At 36.6% G+C, this 23,235-nt stretch overlaps 1 protein-coding gene across 2 annotated transcripts in view; it reads right to left on the bottom strand.

Moving 5' to 3' along the window:
- CNTN5 (contactin 5) overlaps nucleotides 1-23,235 on the bottom strand; it is a gene marked incomplete at both ends in the record, with an annotated part of 341,700 nt that overhangs the window by 13,245 nt on the left and 305,220 nt on the right. For both annotated transcript variants that reach the window (XM_084278561.1, XM_084278562.1), the window contains 3 exons: nucleotides 10,366-10,600; nucleotides 14,307-14,377; nucleotides 22,820-22,969. In XM_084278561.1, the coding sequence (XP_084134687.1) occupies nucleotides 10,366-10,600; nucleotides 14,307-14,377; nucleotides 22,820-22,969 (456 nt within the window). The remainder of the gene's footprint in view (nucleotides 1-10,365; nucleotides 10,601-14,306; nucleotides 14,378-22,819; nucleotides 22,970-23,235) is intronic.

Raw genomic sequence — 23,235 nt, 5'->3', positions numbered from 1 at the left:
GAGATGTACACAAAATGTTGGTTGGCAGTCTTTACACTTTATATAAAAGTAGAAATAATTTCCTCTTCATACCATTCACCAGGGGTGGTTTATGTATTGCTCAGAATAGAAACACGGAATATTTTCTGGTATTTTAAAAAATTGTTTTCAACAAATGGAGTAGAAACAGTTTGGAATTTTTTATGTGAAGAAAATGCATTTCTTTCATAGACAGAAACTTTCACTGATATTAGGCATTAAGAATGTAAGTGTTCAGCAAAAGAACAGAAATTATATATTTAGGAATAAGGTATATTATGACTGAAAGTTATAGAGACTAAATAGCATTTTTTATTGATTCAGGTAAGATGAGGACCATATAATTTCTGGTGATATAATACAGTCTGTGGTTCCCTCCAATGTCATGCTTTATTCTGTGTGTCTAAAACCAATGGTAAGTTTGACAGGTTCATTAGGTTTTTCTGTAACGGTCAATGATGTTATAATCATATTCTTTTCTTAATATCTTGGCATTATACTAAAACTATTAGTGTCTGCCTGACGTCATGCTGATTGAAAAGAAAAAAGGTCTTTAATGGTCCTTTTAATATTTCCTGATTGAATTAAAGATGCAGCATGGTAAGTTCTCAAAAGGCTGTGTGCAATGTCCACAACACATCTGCTCTCCATGTGCTGCAATTACACTTTAAGGAAACACGTTTGGTCTGTAGGTGTTTGTGACGGCAATAAAAAACCGGGACAAGGAATTAAACTAATTGCATTGATCTGATGTTCAGAGAGGGAATCCTGAATTTTGATACTGTCAAATAAGAGAAGAAGAAGAGCAAGTTACTAGGTCTCTCTACATATGACAATATACTGATCTGTTTTTCTGAAATATTAATGACTTCCACCTGATTTAACTTAAAATCTAAGATCAAGGGCGTCTTCATGTTTATGTTGTTTAAACTCTACTGTGGAACAGAGACTCAGTCAGGACTCCTCATCCAATTGCTTAGTATCCATCCACTTCTCATTTTGACTCCAGAAAGGATTTTTACACATTTCCTATTTCCAAATCTCAGCTTTCATTTTAACCTAAGAAATTCAGCCTGGGTAATTGCATTATGACTCCATCAGTTCCATATAGCTGAGATTTTGAGGCTTTACCTGTGACCAATGACTGTGAAAATTAATATCTGTGTAAAAATCCACAAGAGATCTATTGGAAGGAAAATGATTATGAGTCATCCCTCTTGTGTCAACCTGTAGGCATTTGCTCCCTTTCTGGGAATAGCCACAGGGAGTGTTGTACAAATCAAGGGATGCATTCCTGATTTGCATGTACAAATCATGTTTGCATTCCTGAGAAAAGCCAAGAGACACTATGCTCTGCCCCACCTTTCAGCTGGTTTGATATGTATCCCTGTTTTGGGGACTCTACCAGATGTATGGTGGCATGGCTGCCTGCAGGATAAGACTTTCTCCAACATCTTGTGCTAGAAAGGGAAAAGATGTCTGGTTTCCAAAAATGAGATAATTGTTTCCTAGACACTTTTTCCTTTTCACTTTTCTTCAAGTCCTTTCTATTTTCACTTTCTCTCTGATGATAGTCTTTGCAGAAGACTTTAGAACAGAGACAAATTAGAAGGGTGAGGAAAAGAGCTATCAGTGAAGCAGTCTTCAGGCTTGCAGTGCTGATCTCTGCCCTGGGCATCTTTTATATAGTAATAAAATACCCTTACCAGTCAGGTATTGCTTCTGAACCCTAGTCCTCTAATGCTGCTCTCTTGCACGCTTGCTCACAGAATAAATCCCTTCTCCATGGAATAACCTGGATTTATTGCACAGTGGAGTGTCATGTGGGAGTAAGGAGCTGCTTTATTCCACAAATACTTTACAAACATGTTTCCTATGCATGGCTTGCTCATCTTGGCATATGAATTGAAGCTGGACAAGTGGACTGATAAAGTTCAGGCTTTATAAGGTTAAAAATTCAGAGGGCTGTTGCCATCTTCATGAATAGAAATGGTTAATGTTCAAGTAACGTGCAGACTTATCCTGAGAACTTGCAGAGGGGATATGCCCCTTATCTTGATTGCACATTTGACTTCCCATGTGGGCTAGTGGCATTTATCAAAGGAATGTTTAATTAACTCTTGCATGTCTGGAGTTTTGTTCTTTAAAAAAAAACATCAGTGAGGGTAGATTTGGCTGATTTTTTACAGGATCTCATCCAAATGGCAGAAACAAGAAATAATCCACTGCAGTTTGCAGCCACTATGCTCACTTATTAATTTTCAGGTTCATCTAAACACCAAGGAGCTCAGCTTTAGCTATGAAATGAACCACAGGAGTGGTCTTACACTTCATGAGTGTAAGATTTTAATTGTAGACATGGGAGCTGAATTTAAAAGTGTGTAATTGCATATCCTTTCATCTAAAGGGAAAGGTAATTTATTTGTTTGTTTAAATAAGAGTTCAGGGTGAAAAGTGAGAGGAGGAGATAGGTCTAACCAGAACAATCCTTCACTCTGCAGTGTCTTGCTCAATATCACATCATCCACTAGCTGGCCTGCTGCAAAACTTCATAAAGTAATGAAGGAAAGAAATTGCAAAGGTTGTTATATGGCCCTTTACCTTTCAGTTAACTGAGAGCTTTGGTTCTCTGCTGGCTCAATGAATTAGAACAAATCCATACAAAGCGAGAACAAAAGCTCTGCAGTATCATTACATCTTGTATGTATTACAGAAGTGCATCTCAGGTCCCTCAGAGGCTTTTAAACAGCAAGACTGAGAGTCTTGAGGTTTTACCTTGTACTGCTCAGGGCTCTCTTTTTCATATCTGGAAGTTTTTTAGTAGTATTTACTGCACTATTTATCAAAATTACAGAACTTTCAATTTTTGTGAAGATAATTTTGGCAGGTACCCGAAGGAGAAGATACATACTGAAACTAACAGAACTGATTCTGTATCTCCCATTGTGGCAAACATAAAAAAACCCCACACTTTATAAAGAACTAACTCATCTTGAAAACAGTTGGGTTCCCTCCTTCTTCCAGAAGCTTATTTTCTGTTTCTTTTTATATTCTCACCTATTTCTATGCTACATGTATTCTAATTCATATTTATTCTTGTGCTATGTCCTGGTTTCAGCTGAGATAGAGTTAATTTTCTTCCAGACAACTGCTATAGTGCTGTGTTTTGGATTTAGGATGAGAATAATGTTGATAACACACTGATGTTTTTAGTTGTTGCTAAGTAACACACTAAGTTAAGGACTTTTCATCTTTTCATGCCCTGCCAGCAAGAAGACTGAAGTACAGAAGAAGCTGGGAGGGGGCACTGCCAGGACATTTGACCCAAAATGGCCAAAAGGATATTTCATACCATATGACATCATGCTCAGCATATAAACTAGGGGGGTTGGCTGGGGGGTAGTGGTAACTAGTTGGAGACTCGGCATCAGTTCACAGATAGCAAGAAATTGTTTTTCATTTGCATTGATTGTTTTTCTTCTAGTTCTCTCTCTCTTGCTATTTTCCTTTTAATGAAAAATTTTATTTTGTTTTGTTTTAAAATTATTTAAGTGTTTTTATCTGAACCCATGATTATTCTCACAGCAAGTGGCTGTGTGGTGTTCAGTTACTGGCTGGGGTGAAACCATGAAAAGCTAATAGGCTGCGTCTGTACTTGTAAACTAAACAGGGACAGGGAGACAAGACACCAGCCTGGCATGGACATACAGTTGTCCATAGCATGAAATATTTAGCATGATCTGTGGTGAAGTACTGAGTCTGATCAATTAGTGCTGTCCAAAAATATGGCCAAGAACATGCTGGTGCCTGGCCAGGGATGGTTCCCAGGAGGCGTATAGGTGTAGCCACAGTATGCACACTGACAGCATTCAAGTATGCAGATGTGAAGTATTTTTGGCCAGTTGTCTTCAAGGATGAATGTCTGGCTTGTTTTACTTGCTAAAAAAAATAAAAATAATTTTTAAAAAGTACCATCATTGCCCTTTGCCTTTAAAAGCTCTCCACCACCCCTAATAATTTCCCTAATTTGCAGGCATCATCTTATTGAAACTCAGCCTTTGTTTACTAGGACAAAAGAAACAAGCTTTTCTAGTTTCTATTTATTTCCTTATGATCCTGATAGTTCTTTGAACCTGTATCATCTTGAGTTCTTTGTTGAGCATGAGCAACCAGAACAGTAGATAAGATTTTAGCAAGCCTTTGTGAAAGTTTTATCAGAATGAATGATGCTTTGACATAAATTCAAAAATCGGAGGTTTTTTATATGAGAAATTCTGGCAGTAGCCTTCCAAGCCTTTCACAAGTCTGGTGATAAAGGTATTTTTTAATTGTAGTTATATAGAAATATTTTATATTTTTCTTGATAAATAAAGTAAAATTTGTTTTTGCCAACTGCTATTTGTTTTCATTATTTTGTGATGGAAAAAACCTTGCTACATGTCCTGGAGCATTTAAAGAGGACTAGATCTCACCACCCACCACCATGGCAATTATGAACTGAAAACCAGATTAAATTTAATTTATGGTACCTCTGGACAGCAAACTACATTTCTTAAATTGAAATGAGTTTAATTTCTGACCACTTGGCAAAAACAGATGTTTAAACTACAGATGTAAAAATTTGCAGACTCACATCCTTACTAACTATCCTGTCAACCTCATATTATTTATTAAAAATAAATTATAAAGTACTTAATTATTTTTGGTCGATTTCTTGATTATCTTTAATATCAACACCTTTTTTTCTTCATTTTTTTCCTGCTTTATACTCTCCTAATTTCAAAAACATTTTTCATTTTAGGTTTTTGTAATGCTTGTTTTATTCTTATCTTTTGCATTATTTGTATTTTATTATGCATGCATTTTACTTATTCTGAAGATCTTTCATTGGGTGCATCTTTAGATCCTCATATGTAATGTACTACCCTAAAAAGTTTACAATTTCTCATAGTATATACTTTTACACCTTTAGCTCAGAGACCTTCCAAACCACTTTCATTTCTAGTCTCAACTGCTAATTCCAGTTTATTAAATAATTTCCTGCTATTTAATGATTACTTGTTCCACTGTTATTTGTTGTGATCAGCTTTTATATAGTGTCTTAATTATTCATCAAAACAAGACTGTAGTACCCTTATTTCTTCTCTTTCAGTCAGGACTGGATAAAGAATCTTCTCATTACCAGAGATGGGTAATTATTGCACAAGGTCATTAGCTGTATTTACTATCCTAACAACTCTGAACAGCTAAATTCTCTCATAAGTAACAGTGTCCTGTAATATTTATCTAAAATTAGAAAGGGTTTTTTCGGTATCCAAATATATCAGGGCTGCCAGCAACTGCCCTCTAGCTTGACTAATTTATTTTTTTTTAATTTTCCCCAATTGGCATATTCTGTTTTGTCCAAATACTGGTTTGGTATTTCCAGATACACTATCCCATCACCAGTGTGTTATGACATCCAACGATTTTTATGTTTATTTTGTTTTTCCTATGTAGCTCATATTTTGTCTAGTCGTGCTTGCTAAGGCAAGGCTACCTGACCATCACTCTTATCAGTACAGCATTTTCCATCTTAAAATCATGACTTTAGTCTTTCATATTTCCTTCTGCATTCCTATACTTCTAATTTCCCCAGTTTTCTTCTTGCAGTGACTTATAACTACACAGAGCGATCACATATGATTTCCATGATACTGAAAGCTCCTATTGGTACTCTTAGCATTTTTAAGCTCTCAGTATTTAAGTAGAATCTAGTCATCAAGAAAAATCTCCAAAGAATATATAAATGTTAACCCCCTCCCCCAAACCCCAGTGCTTAACACTGCTTTTGTTCATTGGTTTACTTTCAATACATTGTTGACTTTAGAATTTATATTCTTACTGAAGATAATTGTACATCTTTTTTTCCGTCCTGCATCTTCTGTGTATCATCCTCATTCCCTCTTTAGAACTGGTCCCTGGATTTTGTAATGTCTTTTACTTCCCTGAAACATCTGACCTCTCTTTTTCTTCTTCTCTCCTTGACTGATCACTTTCTTCCTTTCCTAAGGTCTCCAGGTAAGACCTCCTTCAAACTTTTCCACTTCATTAAGCCATCTTTTCCAGTGGGTCAACATTGATCTTTTTTTTCCCCCTCCTGGGTTATCCAGCTGGCTTCTTACAACCTTTTCTTCCACTTCATTCTGTTCTCTATTCCTCCATTACACTCATCAGCATCTTCAGCTCCTGGATAGTCTATCTTGTAAGTTGTATCCTGGTGATGTTTGCAATGAAATCAAAAGGCCAATGAAGAAGAAGAAATTTCTTAAAATATCTATAGCCAGTCAGGCTTCACCCCTCCTTCAACTTTGGGTTATCACCACCATTAATCCCTCAGTAAGCATTGGTATCATATTATCTTCTAAATATATGACTTAGAGATAGTGATAAAAGGATTAGTTCCCCTACTTACAGAAAAGGCGATCAGTGTTTTGCTTGTGTTTTCTGAGATTCTTTACTCTCTGGAAGGTCATTTTTTAAGCCTTTTGCCTCAGACAGAGACACTACATGTAGTCAGAAGGCAGTCAGTTATGTTCACACAAGGGAATATCTTAATACCACCTCCCAAGCTGCTTGCTTAGGAACAACTCAGAGTCATCACAAATGGTCTCTGAGTGTAGATCAAAAGAGCACACAATATGCACAGTCATACAGAAGGGAGATGCATCCATTCTTAACAAATGTGAAATTTCTTCCTTGTCCAGTACCTCTTCTATGCAACCTCTTGTTTTTCTCATGTGTCCTTAGCATAGGCAACAGGTTTTAAAGACTTCCTTAGATAAACCATAGAACCATGTACATGTGGGAACCTTGCAATATGTAGCATAAAATTTCCTTAACTTTTAATAATTTTATCCTAAGTCTTCATTGTAGATGTTTGCAGAGCAGTGAATTGAGCTTGTGATGAAAAGTAAGATAAGGCTTAGCTGGACCAGCCTTTGGACCATAATATGTTGTACTGTCAATCTTTATCTAATATCTCCTCTTCAACAAAAATCCTTGAGAAAATGTGCCTTCAGTTGCTTAGCACCTTAAGTGTGAAGTCCATGCCTCTTTCAAAAACAGCTCTTTTTTTCATAGCAAGCTGAAATGTCTTGTCCTCAGTCTCCATATTGCTCAGAACTCAGCTGTAATAAACTCATTGCTCCTTTGATTTTTTTGGTGTATCACCTAGGGTTATTTTTATAAAGTAATTTTGCACTGCATTGTTATGATATGACATAGCAGATTTTTTTTCTCAAATATAAATCTTACAAAGTATTTAGCCCCATAGAGGTTTTTTTGCCAAAAGAAAGTCTAATGTACAAACATATACAGAGACTGAATTAGCAAAGCTGTGGTGGGGTAGGTACTTTCCAGTAATGGAATTATGGTCAGAAAAGTGGTTTTCTAGAGATAGTCTCTGAGAGCACAGAGGGAAAGTTAATTTTAATAATTCTATTAAGGTAATTTGTAAAGTTAATATTTTAAAAGAAATTTTAGAAAAAAATTATTTACATGTTACAGATTATTTAATTTCCAGGCTTGTCCAAATAACAAGCAAATGACTGGTTATTACAATTTAGCATTCAGCTTTCGTTAAAATAGCTTTTTCTATTAAAAAAACATCCATTAAAGTTTTGTCTTCCTTCCCTTGCAAAACTATTTTTATTGAACGTTTTGATTAGAGTATGGGAATTGTTAAATAATGAAAGCACCACCATCAATCTCACAATATCATCTTCCATTGAAGAACAGGGAAGTCAACTGTAAAAATGTCCAAGTTCTACTTAACAATTTTTGCATTTAAAATATCATTTTTTTTTATAACAATATGACTACTTGGTAATGCTGATACAATCAGTGGAACACACACAAATTACTATAACCACTTTTAGCTAAAATAGCATTTCTAACCTCTATAATTACTGTGAGAGAGATATGCTACATCATGGCTCCAAAATGATGCATTTATTGTGGGCTAATATGGAACAGTATTTAATGCTTTCCAGCTTCTCATGGAATACCATTATAGTCACACTGCATTTCCCTGTTTTCAGTTGAGATGGCATTAATTTTCTTTCTAGTAGTCAGTATTGTGCTGTGTTTTGGATTTAGTATGAGAATGATGGTCACACTGGTGTTTTCAGTTACTGCTAGGTAGTTGTAGCATCTACACTAAGTCAAGGACTTTTCGACTTCTCAGCTCCTACCAGGTGCACCAGAAACTGGGAGAGCCCAGCCAGGACAGCTAACTCAGGCTGGCCAGAGTTCTGCACTGAAGAACATCATGTTCTGGATACAACTGGGGAAGCTAGCTAGGAGGCAGATTTGCTGCTTGGAAACAGTCTGGGCATCGGATTTCTTTTTCCTTTCCACATGTGGAAAGAAATTACATTTTCTGCCTCACTTCTTTTATATCATATTCTTATCACTATTAATTGTCTTTATCTCAAGTCATGAAGTTGTGGGTTTTGTTTTTATTTTTTCATTCTCTTCTCCATCCACTTGCAGGGAAGAAGTGAGCAAGCAGCTGTGTGGTGCTCAGTTACTGTCTGGGGTTAAACCATGACATATCATTTTGTAGAGATAGTATGAAACTTCTCCCATCTTTCCTAGTACTTTATTTTCTTAAAAGAGAGTGGGATAACTTAAAGATAGTATGATAAAGAAGAATTGAAGTATTTGATTTCCAGGAGTGGGGTTGCTCAAAGTTTTCCTGTGGATAAGTTATTTCCCTGTAGTGTGTATGCAAATTTCAATACAGAACAGCTTCTTTTACTAGTACAAATTCACAATATACTGTTGAGTATAATTCACATTGATTATTTGAGCATTAACATAAATTCAGAACATTTATATTAATGAATTTAAAAAGAGAAAAAATAATAGAAGACATTAAGAAAAATAAGAACAAAATTTCATTCTGTACACTTTTAGTATCCATTAAATAGGAAATTAGCATTCATAAGTGAATTTAATTAGTCATTGAGCCAGTCTTAGGTCCAGTTCTTTCTCATATTATCATGAACAACCCGGACACATGACTGAATGGTGTCTTAAGTAAATTTGCAGATGACACCCAATTCGGAGGAACTGTTGACTTTGTTGAGGGTGGAGAAGCCTTACAGAGGGATCTGGACAGATTAGAGAGCTGGGCAATCACCAACAACATGAAGTTGAACAAGGGCAAAGGGCCAGATTCTGTGCCTGGGAAGGGGCAATCCTGGCTGCACGTCCAGACTGGGGGATCAGATGCTGGAGGACCATGTTGAGAGGGATTTGGGGGTCTTGGTCGACAGCAAGTTAGATGTGAACCAGCAGTGTGCCCAGGCAGCCAGGAGGGCCAACCGTATCCTGAGGTGCAATGAGTATGGCATGGCCAGCTGGTCCAGAGACATGATTGTCCCGCTCAACACTGTGATGGTGCAGCCTCACCTCGAGTACTGTGTGCAGTTTTGGGTGCCACAGTACAAAAGAGACATAAAACTATTGGAGAGTGTCCAGAAGAGGGCAATGAGGATGGAGAAGGGTCTGGAGGGAAAGTCTTTTGAGGAGAGGCTGAAGTCCCTTGGTTTGTTCAGTATGGAGAAAAGAAGGCTGAGGGGAGACCTCATCGTGGTCTGTGGCTTCCTGATGAGGGGGAGCAAAGGGGCAGGTACTGATTTCCTCTCTTTGGCAGCCAGTGATAGAATCTGAGGGAAAGGTATGAAGCTGCGACGGTACATTTAAGCTGGATGTTAGGAAGAGGTTCTTTACTGAGAGGGTGGTTGGGAACTGAAACAGGCTCCCCAGGGAAGTAGTAACAGCACTGAGCTTAGCTGAGTTCAAGAAGTCTCTGAACGATGCCCTCAGTCCCCTGCTCTGACTTGTCGGGCCCTGTGTGGAGTGAGCCAGAAGTTGGACTTGATCCTTATGGGTCCCTTCCAACTCAGGATATTCTATGATTCTATGATTCTATGATTGGGTATTAAGAACCTCAGAAAAATTAGAAAATGTCAGTATTTCTTTGCTCATTGTGAGAGCACCTCATCTTAAAATTAAGAATGCAGATTTTTTATAAGGGATGAATTTTCATTAAAAGTTTTTGTTTGTTTAGGATGGTTGTGGCTTGAAGTCTATTCCTATATACCTAATCTTTGTTACTTGCCTTCTGGGCAGCTTTGTCAAGTTAGTTTACCTCCTCTGCAAAAAATATTTAATGTTTAGTACTTCTGCAAAAAATAGCAAAATTTGAAATTAAGAAAACATGGGATAATAGCACATATTATATAAAATTGTTTAATACAGTTAATAATGTACAAGTTAACTTCATGTTGAACTGACCTCCTTCTGCAGAGCAGATGACCACAATAGGGCTGAAGGGACCATCTCCTTTGTTGTTGTAAACACCAACTTTCACTTCAAAAGGAGTCAGAGGTGGCACGCTTTCATCTCTGTAGATGAACTTTGAGGCATCTGATGATGTCACCATTTTTTCCTTCCAGCCACGTGTTCCATTGGGTCTGAAGGCTACAATATATCCAAATCCTTCTCCGTTCTGAAACTCTTCTGACACTGGCTAAAAATGAAGTTCATGTAATCATCAGACATGTTTTTACTAATTTAGAAAGCATTCACTCAGTGTCTGACCACAATCTGGCTACTTGGGTGAGGATCATCCTGTACAGTTGCATTATAGGATTTAATTTATGCCTGGGAACACATAGAAATAATTGTTTCTGAAGAGGAACTCTGTATGATAGTTTCTTCCCCTAGTCATCCGTGACCAACAGGTTGAGGGAGGTGATTCTGCCCCTCAGCTCTTGTCAGACCCCACCTGGAGTACTGTTTGCAGCTATGAATCTCCCAACATATAAGGCCACAGACCTGTTGGAGCAAGTCCAGAGGAGGCCACACATGATCAGAGGGCTGGAGCACCTCTTCTATGTAAACAGGTTGAGAGAGTTGAGCTTGTTCAGCCTGGGAAAGAGGAGGGTCTGAGAAGACCTTATTGCAGCCTTCTGGTACTTGAAGGGGGTCTACAGGAAAGAGGGAGAGGGGCTGTTTACCAGGGAGTGTAGTGATAGAACAAGAAGGAATGGGTTTAAACTGAAAGAGGATAGATTTAGCTTGGATGTTAAGAAGAAATTCTTCCCTGTGATGGTGATGCGGCACTGGAACAGGCTACCCAGAGAAGCTGTGGCTGTCCCTTCCCTGGCAGTGTTCAAGGCCAGGCTGGATGGGGCTCTGGGCAACCTGGTCTGGTGGAGGATGTCCCTGTCCATGGCAGGGGGTTGGAACTAGAAGGTCTTTAAGGTCCCTTCCAACCCAAACTATTCTATGATTCTGTAATTCTATGATCGCCATAGGTTGCTGTTGTAGGATTGAGAAAGATTTTATCTTCCATATCTCCCACATTGTGGTTAGTGGTTTAAGCAGTGGAATAGCCCCTTCCAGTGACCTTGCTAAAAATACAGAGCAATATATTATTAAAGGATCCTAAAATATAATGTGAGTGACACTTATTACAGTGGAAGTCTCTTGAGTTTTAGGTGCCAGCCTCATTTCTATATACATATGGGGTGTCAAGTCTTAGGGATTTAAGTCTAGGGTTCAATTTGAGATATGATGTAATAAATCTAGTTGTCCTAACTCCCAAATTGAGTCTTGGTAAAAAAAAAAATCTAATTTGCTTTTCTTCTCAGAGGATCTGTGAAATTAGCCACTTAATTTGGGATACATCTGCCATAAGCAGGAGGTCAGCAAAGGGATTTATCTGTTGAGAGGCTGAGCACTGCAAAAGTTAAATCTTACTTGTCCAGCTCAAGGCATGGAATTTTTCATGCTAATTTACTGCCTGTATTTCTTATAAAGTCAATGGACTGGTTTAGGAATTAGATTATGTTTAACAGCTGTCAGCATATTAGGCCTATGGGAAATGTAGGGAAAAAAATGGTGACTAAAGTCCCTCTCTTGTAGTGCCTATCCTAGATCTGCAGCTAATGGACATGTGAATCCGAGCAGGAGCACAGGGGATGCTGAATCCTCTCTTCCACGTTGTAAATGGATGTCTCATCACCAGATACCTCTCTTGCAGACATTTTCTACCTATCCTTCTGAAGCTGTGCACTGTTCACACAAGTTAAAAAAAATCATGACTCCTAAGGCAGTGGATGCACAAACAGAACAGACTTTGTAATCTGGTGATTTGAGTTGGAAAGGAGTTTTGCAGTACTTATGGAGTTGGCAGTAGACAGTAACTATATAAAAAAATCCAAAATAAAAGGGAAGTAGCAGAATCATTGGACTTCATTGTAAATGCTAAATACATAGTCTGTGAATTGAAGTTTTGTGAATAAAATTGTGTTTGTTACTGCAGAGTATAGTTCAGTACCATAAGCAGGTTTGTCTTTTCCTGAATTCCCAGAGACCTACCTACCACCTCAGTATCTCTTCAGACTTTGTTCAATTCCTATTGCCAAAGTGCAATAAGACTTTTTTGGATCCTGCAAAAGCACAGATTGACTATACTGGTGCTATGCTAACTTACACTATGGTTGTGCTTTATCACAGTGGCTACACCAGGCACCACAGTAGTCTGTAGTAGAGTTGGAGTTTTATGCAATGTGGTAGGATTAGTTCTTTATCAGAAATTTCAATGCCTACTTTCAAGTGCATGTTTCTGTGTGCTTTTTACCATTTCTTGTAGAGGCAGTGACTGTAATTAGAAATAGTACCAATCTTTCAAATGACTAAAAATGAAAGTATGCCCACTTCACAATTTATGTTTGACACAAATAAAATTCCATGATGTTTTTATAATCTTAATTTGATTGATGACTTTATGCATTTTAAGAGGTACATGAAAAAATATTAACACTAGGAAGACAAACGCTAAGTACTGATGGAAACAAGGACTTAACCAGAATTTAGAGGGAAAGATTGACACTTTTTGCCTTACTGGCAATTTGTGCTCCTTAGCTGTAATTGAAGAAGCATCAGCTGGCTTCTGTGGAAAAAAATTCAATGCATACTGAAAGTTATGTTATGGAGATTGCTAATTCTTAACTGTCTGTTGTATCTGTACTGTAGCATGAGACATCCATGGGTCTCTGGTTTCTTTTGCAGGAAAAAAATGGTGGACTTGGAAGTGCTGCGGTTGGACATGATGATCTCAAAGGTCTTTTCCAACCAGAATGATTCTATGATTCAATGAAAACTTTGACTCTTGGTACAGAGGGTGATATGACACAGCTAGACATCCCCCACTCCAGTCACCCAGGGAACACTACAAACACACAATAAGAATACTATGTATGAATATATGATATTAGTCACTAGGATTAGGCTGGTTTACATCAGATACAGTTCTATCCACCTGATGTATTTGTTTGGGATTCCACAAATTCTCTCCCAGTGGAAGAGATGTTGCTGTTACAGATACAGACTATAAAACCAAACTGAAATAATCTCTGTCTCAGCTGTGCTAACAGAAGACAGCCTCTTCAGATGTCCTAAAATTTACCATTTTAAGCAGTTAGTCATATTTCTGTCTGTCTCATCATCTGTATCTCTCCTTAAGTTGTCGAGAATAAAACTTTTTCATTAAAATCCCATGTCTCTATTTAATCGATTTTTATTGTTTTATATAGATATATATAAAAATGTATGTATATATATTTTCAGAATTTGAAACTCTTCATGATGATTCTAGAAGTTTGAAAACTCCTCAAGGAAAGTCTCTGTCCTACTGTGTTATCTATGATTAGCAGAGAAAGCAACTCCCACTCCTCCAACTGCCCACTGGCACAGTAATAAGCCTGTGTTGCATCTTGCATCACAAAATCTTCTCAAAATAAAGGTCTCTTTCACATATTTTGTTTTATATTTTTATGAAATACTTAAATTTTTTTTCTTCTTTTAAGTTTAAAAAAATGTTACAAGGCTTTCCTTCTCTTCCTTTAGCTATTCTTTCATCTGGTGTAGCATTTACACAAGATCCAAAAAAGTCAAATCACCCCAAGAAGTAGATCTGGAAGAAAAGACTGATGAGTTAGCACAGCTTTGGAGCTGCAACGAGATGGGTTAGATTCACCATAATGTCTTCTACTCAAACCACATGAAAATGCACGTTACTTTGAAACTTTAGAACATACTTAAAGAACAGCATTTTGTGTTCTTGTCTTGCCAAGATTTGCTGCAAGAAAACCCCAGTACAGTACTCTTTACTTTGCCCTCAAAGAAGTAAACATGAAACAAAACCTTTAATCATAAAAGTCCCTTACCTCCCATGCTATTACTAATTCATGTCGCCTTCCACTTCTGCCGCTTACATTAGCTGGAGGTGTCTTTGGAACTGTGAGCAAAAAAGAAAAAAACCCAACAAAACCAAAACCAAGAAACAAAACAAACCAGAATGTCCAAGTTATTGAAGTTTTCCCCATAGTAATAAGTTGCTACAGAAGACACAAGACTGTTAAATCAGAACAGCAATAACAAACACAGCACTTTGTGGTATTTTCTGAAATGAAACTTTAGCAAATTTTTTTGCCACAAAAACTCAAAAAAAGCATAAGCTAAGAGGAAAACTAATACTGGAATAAAAAACCTGCTTTATCACCATCTTCTGTAAACTACTCAAAATTTCAATGTATGGATGATCTAAGACATAAACCAGGAATTACCTTGTTAACATTAATATTTTTTTAATAGACAACTCAAAAATCAAGTAACGGGGAATCTGACATATTTCATACTTCAGGTAAAATCTTAGAATATAAATACCATGTCTCTGCTATTTCCCATGTCATTAGTGGTTTAGAAAGTTTTAGTTCTTGGTAAATCTATTCTTGTATGCTTTATGAGGGAGCCAATTTTCAGAAATGTCAAAGTAACCATCCTTAAACACCCTTTAAAATTTCTTGCAAAATGCTGGAAGCAGTACTCTCCACAGTTCTTTTAACATTAAGACCATCATTACAGCTTTAAAATCTCATATAAAGAGCCAAAGAAATTCTTCAAAAGAAATTATAACTCATCATCAGTGTGAATTTGGTTATCTTATTTTATATACTTAATTGTTCCATTGGAGTTGTATAATTTCTTTTATCTTAGTGCCCCTAATGAAGCTCCAAAAAGGACTAATGTCTTGAGTTTATTAAATGTAAGCAGGTAACACTTGCATTTTGATTAAATATGTCTTAAGATACAAACTTTCTGTTTTCTTCCTTATAGCAATATGTAAGTCATTGGTAGAAACGTACTGTGAGGCTTTAACTGTTAAGGCCTTATTGCATGCTGTTTAGCTTATTTATTGAGTAGGACTGTGCCTTTGAACTATACAAAGAAAATTACATTTAAATAAATATATGCGGTCCTCTCTAGTTCCCGTGTTGATCATTATCAGCTTAAGTTCATTGAAAGTGCAGTTTATACTAGATCCTGGAAGTTCACATAGAATTTCAGAATTCATTTATGCAGTGTCTTTTTGAACTCTGAATTCAACTTTAAAGAAGACAAGTCCAAATCTTGTTTTTTCTCATAAATGATGCAAACCAACAAAGCTTATGAACTGCTTCTCATTTACACTGTTAAATATTAGGTAAGAGCTCCTTTATTGGTGGTTCTTCACTGATTGGGGAGATTTCTCACGTCTAACATAGAAAGCCAGGTTCAGCTTCCTCCCTTCCTAGATTTTTAGACCTTACCAACTGGAAGCATGAACTTGTTCAAACTAAGACCTAATCTTCATGTAGCAAAAACTTGCTCAAGTTTTCCGTTCAGAAAGATGATGAGGAATGATCAGAATTATGAGGAATTACCCTCTGGTTAAAAAAAAATCCAACAAGCAAACAAACCCCACCCCCCAAAAAACAAAACAATGGAAACAATCAGTTTTTACACTGGGAGGAGTGTTCTACAGTGATACACTGCAGATGAAGAATCACCTGGCATTTAATTAACATACAAAAATTATGATTCCAACTCTAATGGAGCTTATTTAAACCTTGTTTATAACCCATTTTTCTCTTTTCCTTCTAAGTCAGTTTTTGGTTAAGTTATAAAGATAAATGAAGTTTTTAGGTAGGTGCCACTTTAGTGAAGAGAGACTATGCTGTACTGCTTTGAAGCACCCAATGTGATGGACTTATTTAACCAGCAGTGTCCTCTTTCCAGACTTTTCTTGTTAACAGCTTTGCAGACTGAAGCCCTATTTAAAGGGATAAATGTTAAAAGAATAAAACTGTCAAAACAATGAATTTGTTTTGCACCAAACTAAAATGTACATTCACACAGCAAAACTCTCTCAAATGAATAACCATTAAAAGAATAAATGTGTCAAAAGAATAAATTTTCTTTGCATTGCACCAAAACAGAACATACACAGTCAGAGGGGGACGTTTTGAAATGAGTAACTGTTAAGTGAAGAAAGCTATTACAAGAAAACCTTTTTTGCCAGGCACCGAGGTTATCTATTAGCAACCCTTTCAGCAGCATCACCTGTGTATCAGTGTTATATCTGAATTTACTCACTCATAGCCTAAGTTCATTGCCACACAAGTAGTGACTTCTCAATCTTAAAGTTGTTAATTCTCATCAGTGGCACTCATGGAGAGGCACCACATACACATGTATGATGACTAAAATTGGCTCCCAGATATATGGATCCAAAAAAACCCAAACCCTTTAATGTTTTCTCTAAGAGTAGACATGAAGACTGTAGACCTCAGCAGCTCTATGAAGCATTTGACAATACACTTAAAATATAAATAAAAGGTAATATGAGCTAAAGCTGGCAGCTGAGCACTGCACAGCTGCTTATTCATCCCTCCTTCCTTCCCCTGGTGGGATGCAGGGAGGAGAATTAGATGAAAGTAAAACTCATGGGTTGGGATAAGAACAGTTTACTGGGACAGGGAAGGGAGAGGAAAGAACAACAGGACTTATAACAGATAAACCAAAGCGTTATACACAATTAAATTTGCTCACCCAACTGAACACCTAGCCCTCCCAGGGTCACAGCCATTCCCCAGCCACCCACCTTCATATGCAGAGTGTGAGGAGCATTGGTATGGAATAACCCTTTGGCTAGTTTGGGTCAGCTATCCTGGTTTTCCTCCATCTCAGCTTCTTGTGAAAATTAACTCTATCCTAGCTGAAAACCAGGACAACTCTGCATGTCTGATAGATCTTTGTTAATTTTTAATTTATTTTTTAAATGAAAACTGGATTCTGGTAGACTATAAAGATGAGCTTATTTAAAGATTGTGGGTACTCACTTTGGGAAAAACACTGAAAAATGTTAAATATTTCATTTTGACATTGTAACAAATTTAAAGTAAACATTTGCATTTTAAAAATAGCTATAATTTGAATTTTTACTCAGTTTTATTTAAAAACAATAATGATAATAATAAAAAAACCCTGGAAAGAAAAATGAGAATATTTTGAGTTGACAGATAATTTTTATTTTATCCAAAGATTTTTGTTTTCCTTCTAATTTTTTAAAGAAAAGAATTAAAGGTACATTTCTTTGTGAAATATATTTTATTCTTCCCATTTTTACTACAGTGAGTGAATGGAAAAAAATCTTTTAAACTGCTTTATCTCTAGATTTCTTTCATTACAGAAAGGAAAATGGAATGTCACACCAAACCAGGAAAAAACTGTAAGTTCTTGAAAAAAATGGTTCATCCTGCTTGTAACATTTCAATCTTGTAAGAAATTTAAAAAAATAGTGACTGAGTAATTAATTATTTAAGAGGGATTTTGTTTTTTCTTTATTTTTTTCCCAAGGAAATGTCGAGTGACTTTTTCATTCTTTGCAGTTTTTCTATTAAAAGAGAACTGACATTTTCTTATTTTTGGAATGTGCCTTAATTGTTGTACAGAACACAAGTATTTAGCTTGGCAGAACTTCCTAATGTGGGAACCAAAGTAACTACAGATTCAGCAGTTTTTTCTTGTCAGTTTTTTTTATCTATCTATGTATCGATCGATCAATCAATCTATCATCTATCTCTATCTATCTATGTCCTTCAGTACACATCTGGGAAACAGAGGGATGTTCAGTGAAAATCAGTTTGGTGTGTGAAGGGCCAGCCCTAAAGTTCTTGCCCTCCTGGGAAAACATTTCACACCTCATCTGTTCAGGAATGAAATGTGAAATGTGCCAGCGTCTCAGAAGCGGATGTTGCACTGCATTCAACTATTGGAAAGGAAGGATATTAGTTTGAGTCTGCAACATTATGTCTTGTTTGTTCTAAATATACCCATGCAGTCAATGATTACCATCTACTTTGTCTTGTCCTTTTTTTTTAACCCTAGGAAAAGCACATTTTCTACAAAGGATTTAGGAACCCAAGTAATAGTGTCCAAATATCACAGACACAACAGGTTATTCTTTTTTTTTTTCTTTTTTTTTTCTTTTTTTTTCCTTCTAGAGTAAAAATAATTATGAAAATAGGTAACAAATGAAACTTCTTTTATACAGGTCACAAACAAATTAAACACCACCATCACTAAAAAGAGCAACAACAAAAAGCCACCAACAAAGCCAGTCTAAGACAGGTAACCTTTTCCCTGGGACAGAAGCATTTCTTGTTATGCTATGAAGAAATTCTAACTGAGAATAAAGGCAACTTAATGGAAAATGAGGAGTTATTAAAAATAAAGCCTGTGTTCAATCTGCTACTAATAGAGTGCATTACATTGTTACCTCATAAAATCGAGTTTGCATGCATGATTAGCAGGTTAAACTTTGATTCTACTCAATTTCTCTCTCCCCATGTTTCCCCATGAATAGATAATGTAATTGATGCTTTGCCCCCAGGCTTCAAATGCCCGTCTGCCTTAGTGGAATGCCAGACATGTTTAAATTCATGTTATTGGCTCTTTTCACCTTGTGGACCTGTAAAATATGTATCAAGGCTAGAACTGACAGAAATGCAGCAGCTGGCTATAAGTTAGATGTGCCAGAAAATTGCAGTATTATCCATTTCGATAAAAGTAGCTATGAAAAGCAATCATGTTAACTAAATATGAACTAAGTAACAAGATTAGGGTTTAATTAGAAAATTAAAGCAAGTGGAAACCTGTTTATTATTCTGTTGATTTCTTTACACCATCCCAAGTATTGCTTCCACGGGTATTTTTAGATAATGGGCTATTATAAAATGTTGTTACTATCTTGGGGAAGAAGTGATGAAATAAGTGAGGTGTGGGGAGAGAAAAAGACCTTAGTCTCCAGTCAAATTAGCTTGTACCATTAAATTACAGATGCCAATTTCCATTTAATATAAAATAATGGAAGCAGGATCACACATTTGCTGCCTCTGTGGGTTGTCTACATGGCTATCATTCAGCCTTGTGGATCTCAGCTCTCATGACCCACAGTCACCTTCTCCTCTGAGAGACTGATATTTCTGGAGCTGTACCCAGTGCAGGGGCAGCCTGCCTGTTTACACCTGTGGAGCCTATCTAACATCACTGCAAGCAGACAGGTTTCTCTGCCTGGGTCATGAATAGAGAGGTTGATGACATCATTCTGAAATATAATGTCCTTCCATGTACATGTCTTTTAAGAATTTAGATCTATGATACTAGAATTGGAACCCTCGTTAATATTTTCCCTTGAAGTTTTCAGATAAAAAAAAATAGTAAATAGATTCTGAAAAATTATAGATCACTGGATAATACGCTAAGAAATATATAGGGTTTTTTAAAAAGCAGGATCCATTGTGTTATTGGACTGACTTTACAACAAAGGTTCTAATAAATTGGGAAGTTATATCTTATTGCAACTCCTGTCTTCTCACTCCCTCCACAGAATAGAAATAAAAAAAAAGGAGAAAGTTTGGATTTATCTCTTTCATTAAAAAAAAACAACCCCCCAAACCATTCACAACTGATGAAACAGAAACCAAACTTTTTCATAGAGAAAAGACTTATGAAATTGAGGGAAGGACAGTAGACTTCTGTACCAGGTCATGTTAAGCAGGCACACCAAATAAATTCAGCTTCAGTTTCACTGAAGGCTGTTAAGTTGTTTTACTGGCACCTGTCTGTGTTTCAATGTCATGCTACAAAACACTCCCTTCTACACATGATGTCTGTGTAACTGTAACACTGGTACAAAAAGGTATTCCTAACTTGGAAGCTGACTGTGTAAGTAAATATCTAGTGTGGGGTTTTTCCTATTTTAACTAATACATTACTAATCTATTATTTAAAAGACCTATATTATTATCAGCTACAGCATTGTTTATCAGGAAGAGCGTCATGCACTGGAGTACAGATCATTGCTATTTGAGTTAAAGACTGTTCTTTCTGATGGCAGCAAGAGTGGATTATCACTCAGGAATAAATACCAATAACCAAGTGAAAATATACCTGTTGTACAGGTTGGGGTTTTTTATGGATCATTATTATGATTTTTCAATTCATTTTTACAGAAGTAAAATTGCAATGATTGTTCAAAGGAATTTTGAAAATCAATGTGCATGAAGAAGACTTTCAATAGAGTTGCAGGAATATGTTTTAGCAGATTTTGTTTGGCAAACATTGGGAAAGAAGAAACCTAAAACATCATGACTGATAGATGAAATCTAACATTTGAAAACTTCACTGTGAGAAAGACATTCACTCCTGGCTTAAGTACATCCAGTCTATGAAAATTCTGAACCATCCTTTAAAAAACAGGGAACGTATTCATATATCCCAGGGGTGCAACCTATTGCAGGATAAACATTTTCCAGGATGTTTGTATTGTCTCTGATAAGTACCACCTGAACAAACAGGGAAGTCTTTCAAACATTTGGATCCTGTAGAATTTTCACTGCCCATGAAATCTGGTGCAAAATAAAAGGAGGAATAATGCTGATGAAATAAAGGGTTAGGTTTTTTTTTGTAAAATCATTTGAAATGAAAATAACATTTTGTTTGTTTTTTTTTTTTTTTTCCATTTTCTTTTCCTCCTTTTCTTAATGGAGCGAAATATGTAGTACCTGAAATGTCTGCTATAAAGTTGTCAAATTTCACACTATGGAGAACTTGCAGAAGATGAGGGACAGATTTGAAAAGGAAGCATCCTTCCACATGCATGAAAGGGAATCAAATCAATTGAGTGCAGTCCTATGATTGCATGGTGCAAATTAATATCAGGTATTATTTAAAGGAGAAAAAACCGATTATGTCATGTCGTTAGTCTTGTTAGACTTTATTGGAAATAGTGCATCCAGTTTTGATTGCCACAATGAGAAATATATTGAACAACTAGAGCAAGTGAGGCCACTGAGATCATGGTGCCTGGAGCACTTGCCTTGTAAGGAGAGTCTGGGGAGCTGGGCTTTTTCAGCCTGGAGCAAAGATGACTTTGTGGGACCTAACAGTAGCCCCCAGTGACTACGGGAGGTCATTGAGGAGACAGAGATGGGATTTTCATACTTTGTCAGTGTTATAGGGCAAGAGACAGTGTTCCTAAAATGAAAAGGAGTTTGCACTGGATATATTGAAAGACATTTCACAATGTGATTAGTTAACTGCTGGCACTGATTGCCCAGAGAGGATATGCAACATCCCTTCTTGGAAGTTTTGAAGACTCAACTGGCCAAAGCCTTGAGCAACATGCTCAAAGGTCTGTTTGTCCAGCTTTGAGCTGGGAGGTTGGACTAGAGACCTCTTAAGATCCCCTCCAGAGTTATTTAGTATTCTGTGGTTCTGTTTCTGTGACTTGAGTTGAGGCACAAGATTAACATATATGAAAATATAAGAATTTTATTTCAGAATGAGAGAGGTGGTCACATTTTGTCATTGCCATTTGTAACTCATAATTTTCTTTAATGAGAAGACTATACAACTGCTGTATTCTTCCAGAATATTTAAAACTACAAAATCAGTTGTACTTAGAAATTCAAGTGGAATCTTTGAATTTGGCACTCATATTCTGTATGATTAATAAACTACTTACAAATTATTCAGCTGAAGACACATCAAAACAAATTCAAAGCTTTCTAAGCCTCCTAAATAACAAAGAATGAAGAATAATCTGAAAGTGTACTGAGATGCAGTTCTCTTTTGAGGGTTTGTTCAAACCCTATCTTTATCTGTTTCTGCTTCTTAAAATGTGTCTCTCTATCTGCCTAGGGATTTTTATTTTTTACAGATTCCCAATAGTTCTTCACTCTGCTCAGGTTACTGTCAATGATTCCAAACTTTGTGAGACCACTGCAATTTTTAAGAGACCCAAATAGGATATAAAATGTTTTTCCTGGGCTCCCGTGGTACCATCCCCATCAAAAATATAATGAGATTTCTTTAAATGCATTAACATTGCATGGTAGAGTGTGAATGACGAAGAAACTCTTAAAGCACAAGGTATTTCAAATTAAGCAGCTTCCCATGTCTTCCCTATCTTTCTGAGAAAAAATCTGTGCACCTTGAAGGAGAGAAATTATGAAGAATAAGGAAGGATAGGTTGCTTGGGAGTAGTTTTCTAAAATGATTGAAAAGCAGCCTACAATTACAGAGCAGTGGGAGCAGAGGGCAGGCAGCAATGGCTTTAAGTGTAATGCAGCCTGGATGGGGTAAAACAACAGGGAATGGGTTTATTTGAAATTTCTGTAAATTAAACAATATTCCTGCAATTAAAATTAATGGGCTCCCCATTATAAAGAATTTTGCCCTGAAACAATGATGACTGCACACACAGATGTGAACCAGGGAGAATAGTTATTATTCTATTAACATAGTTCTTCCTTCTGGAAGTCCTGGAAAATTAACCTTTTTGTCATCTTCTTACCTGCTTCATTGGTTCTGATCATTCGAGATGGTGCACTTGGGTCTCCCGTCCCAATTTTGTTAGTTGCTACAACTCTGAACTCATACTCCACCCAAGGGTTCAGTTCAACAGCCATAGCAGACTCCATGTCACCGCTAATCACATCTGGAACTGCAGATGGTAAAGAAATGTGTAGGTCACTCAGAAATCTGAAGCTCATATTTAGTGTCTCAAGTGAACTTTGTGATACACTGCAACCAGTAGAAATGATAGACAACAAAGACCTAATATGTCAGAAATCACAGCTAGGTTTTTGGCAAGGTGGTACTCCTGAAAAGACACAGATTGAAGGATATAGGGGAGAGTTTTCTGCTAATTCACAGATGCATCATGGCAGGTGTCTTTGTGTTGTCCTTTCAGAGCTGTTGCTAAGTAAC

Source organism: Gallinula chloropus (genome assembly GCF_964237585.1).
Source record: "Gallinula chloropus genome assembly, chromosome: 1".
NCBI lineage: Eukaryota > Metazoa > Chordata > Aves > Gruiformes > Rallidae > Gallinula > Gallinula chloropus.
The sequence above is the reverse complement of the archived record's forward strand: the minus strand, read 5'-3'. Positions and strand labels throughout refer to the sequence as shown.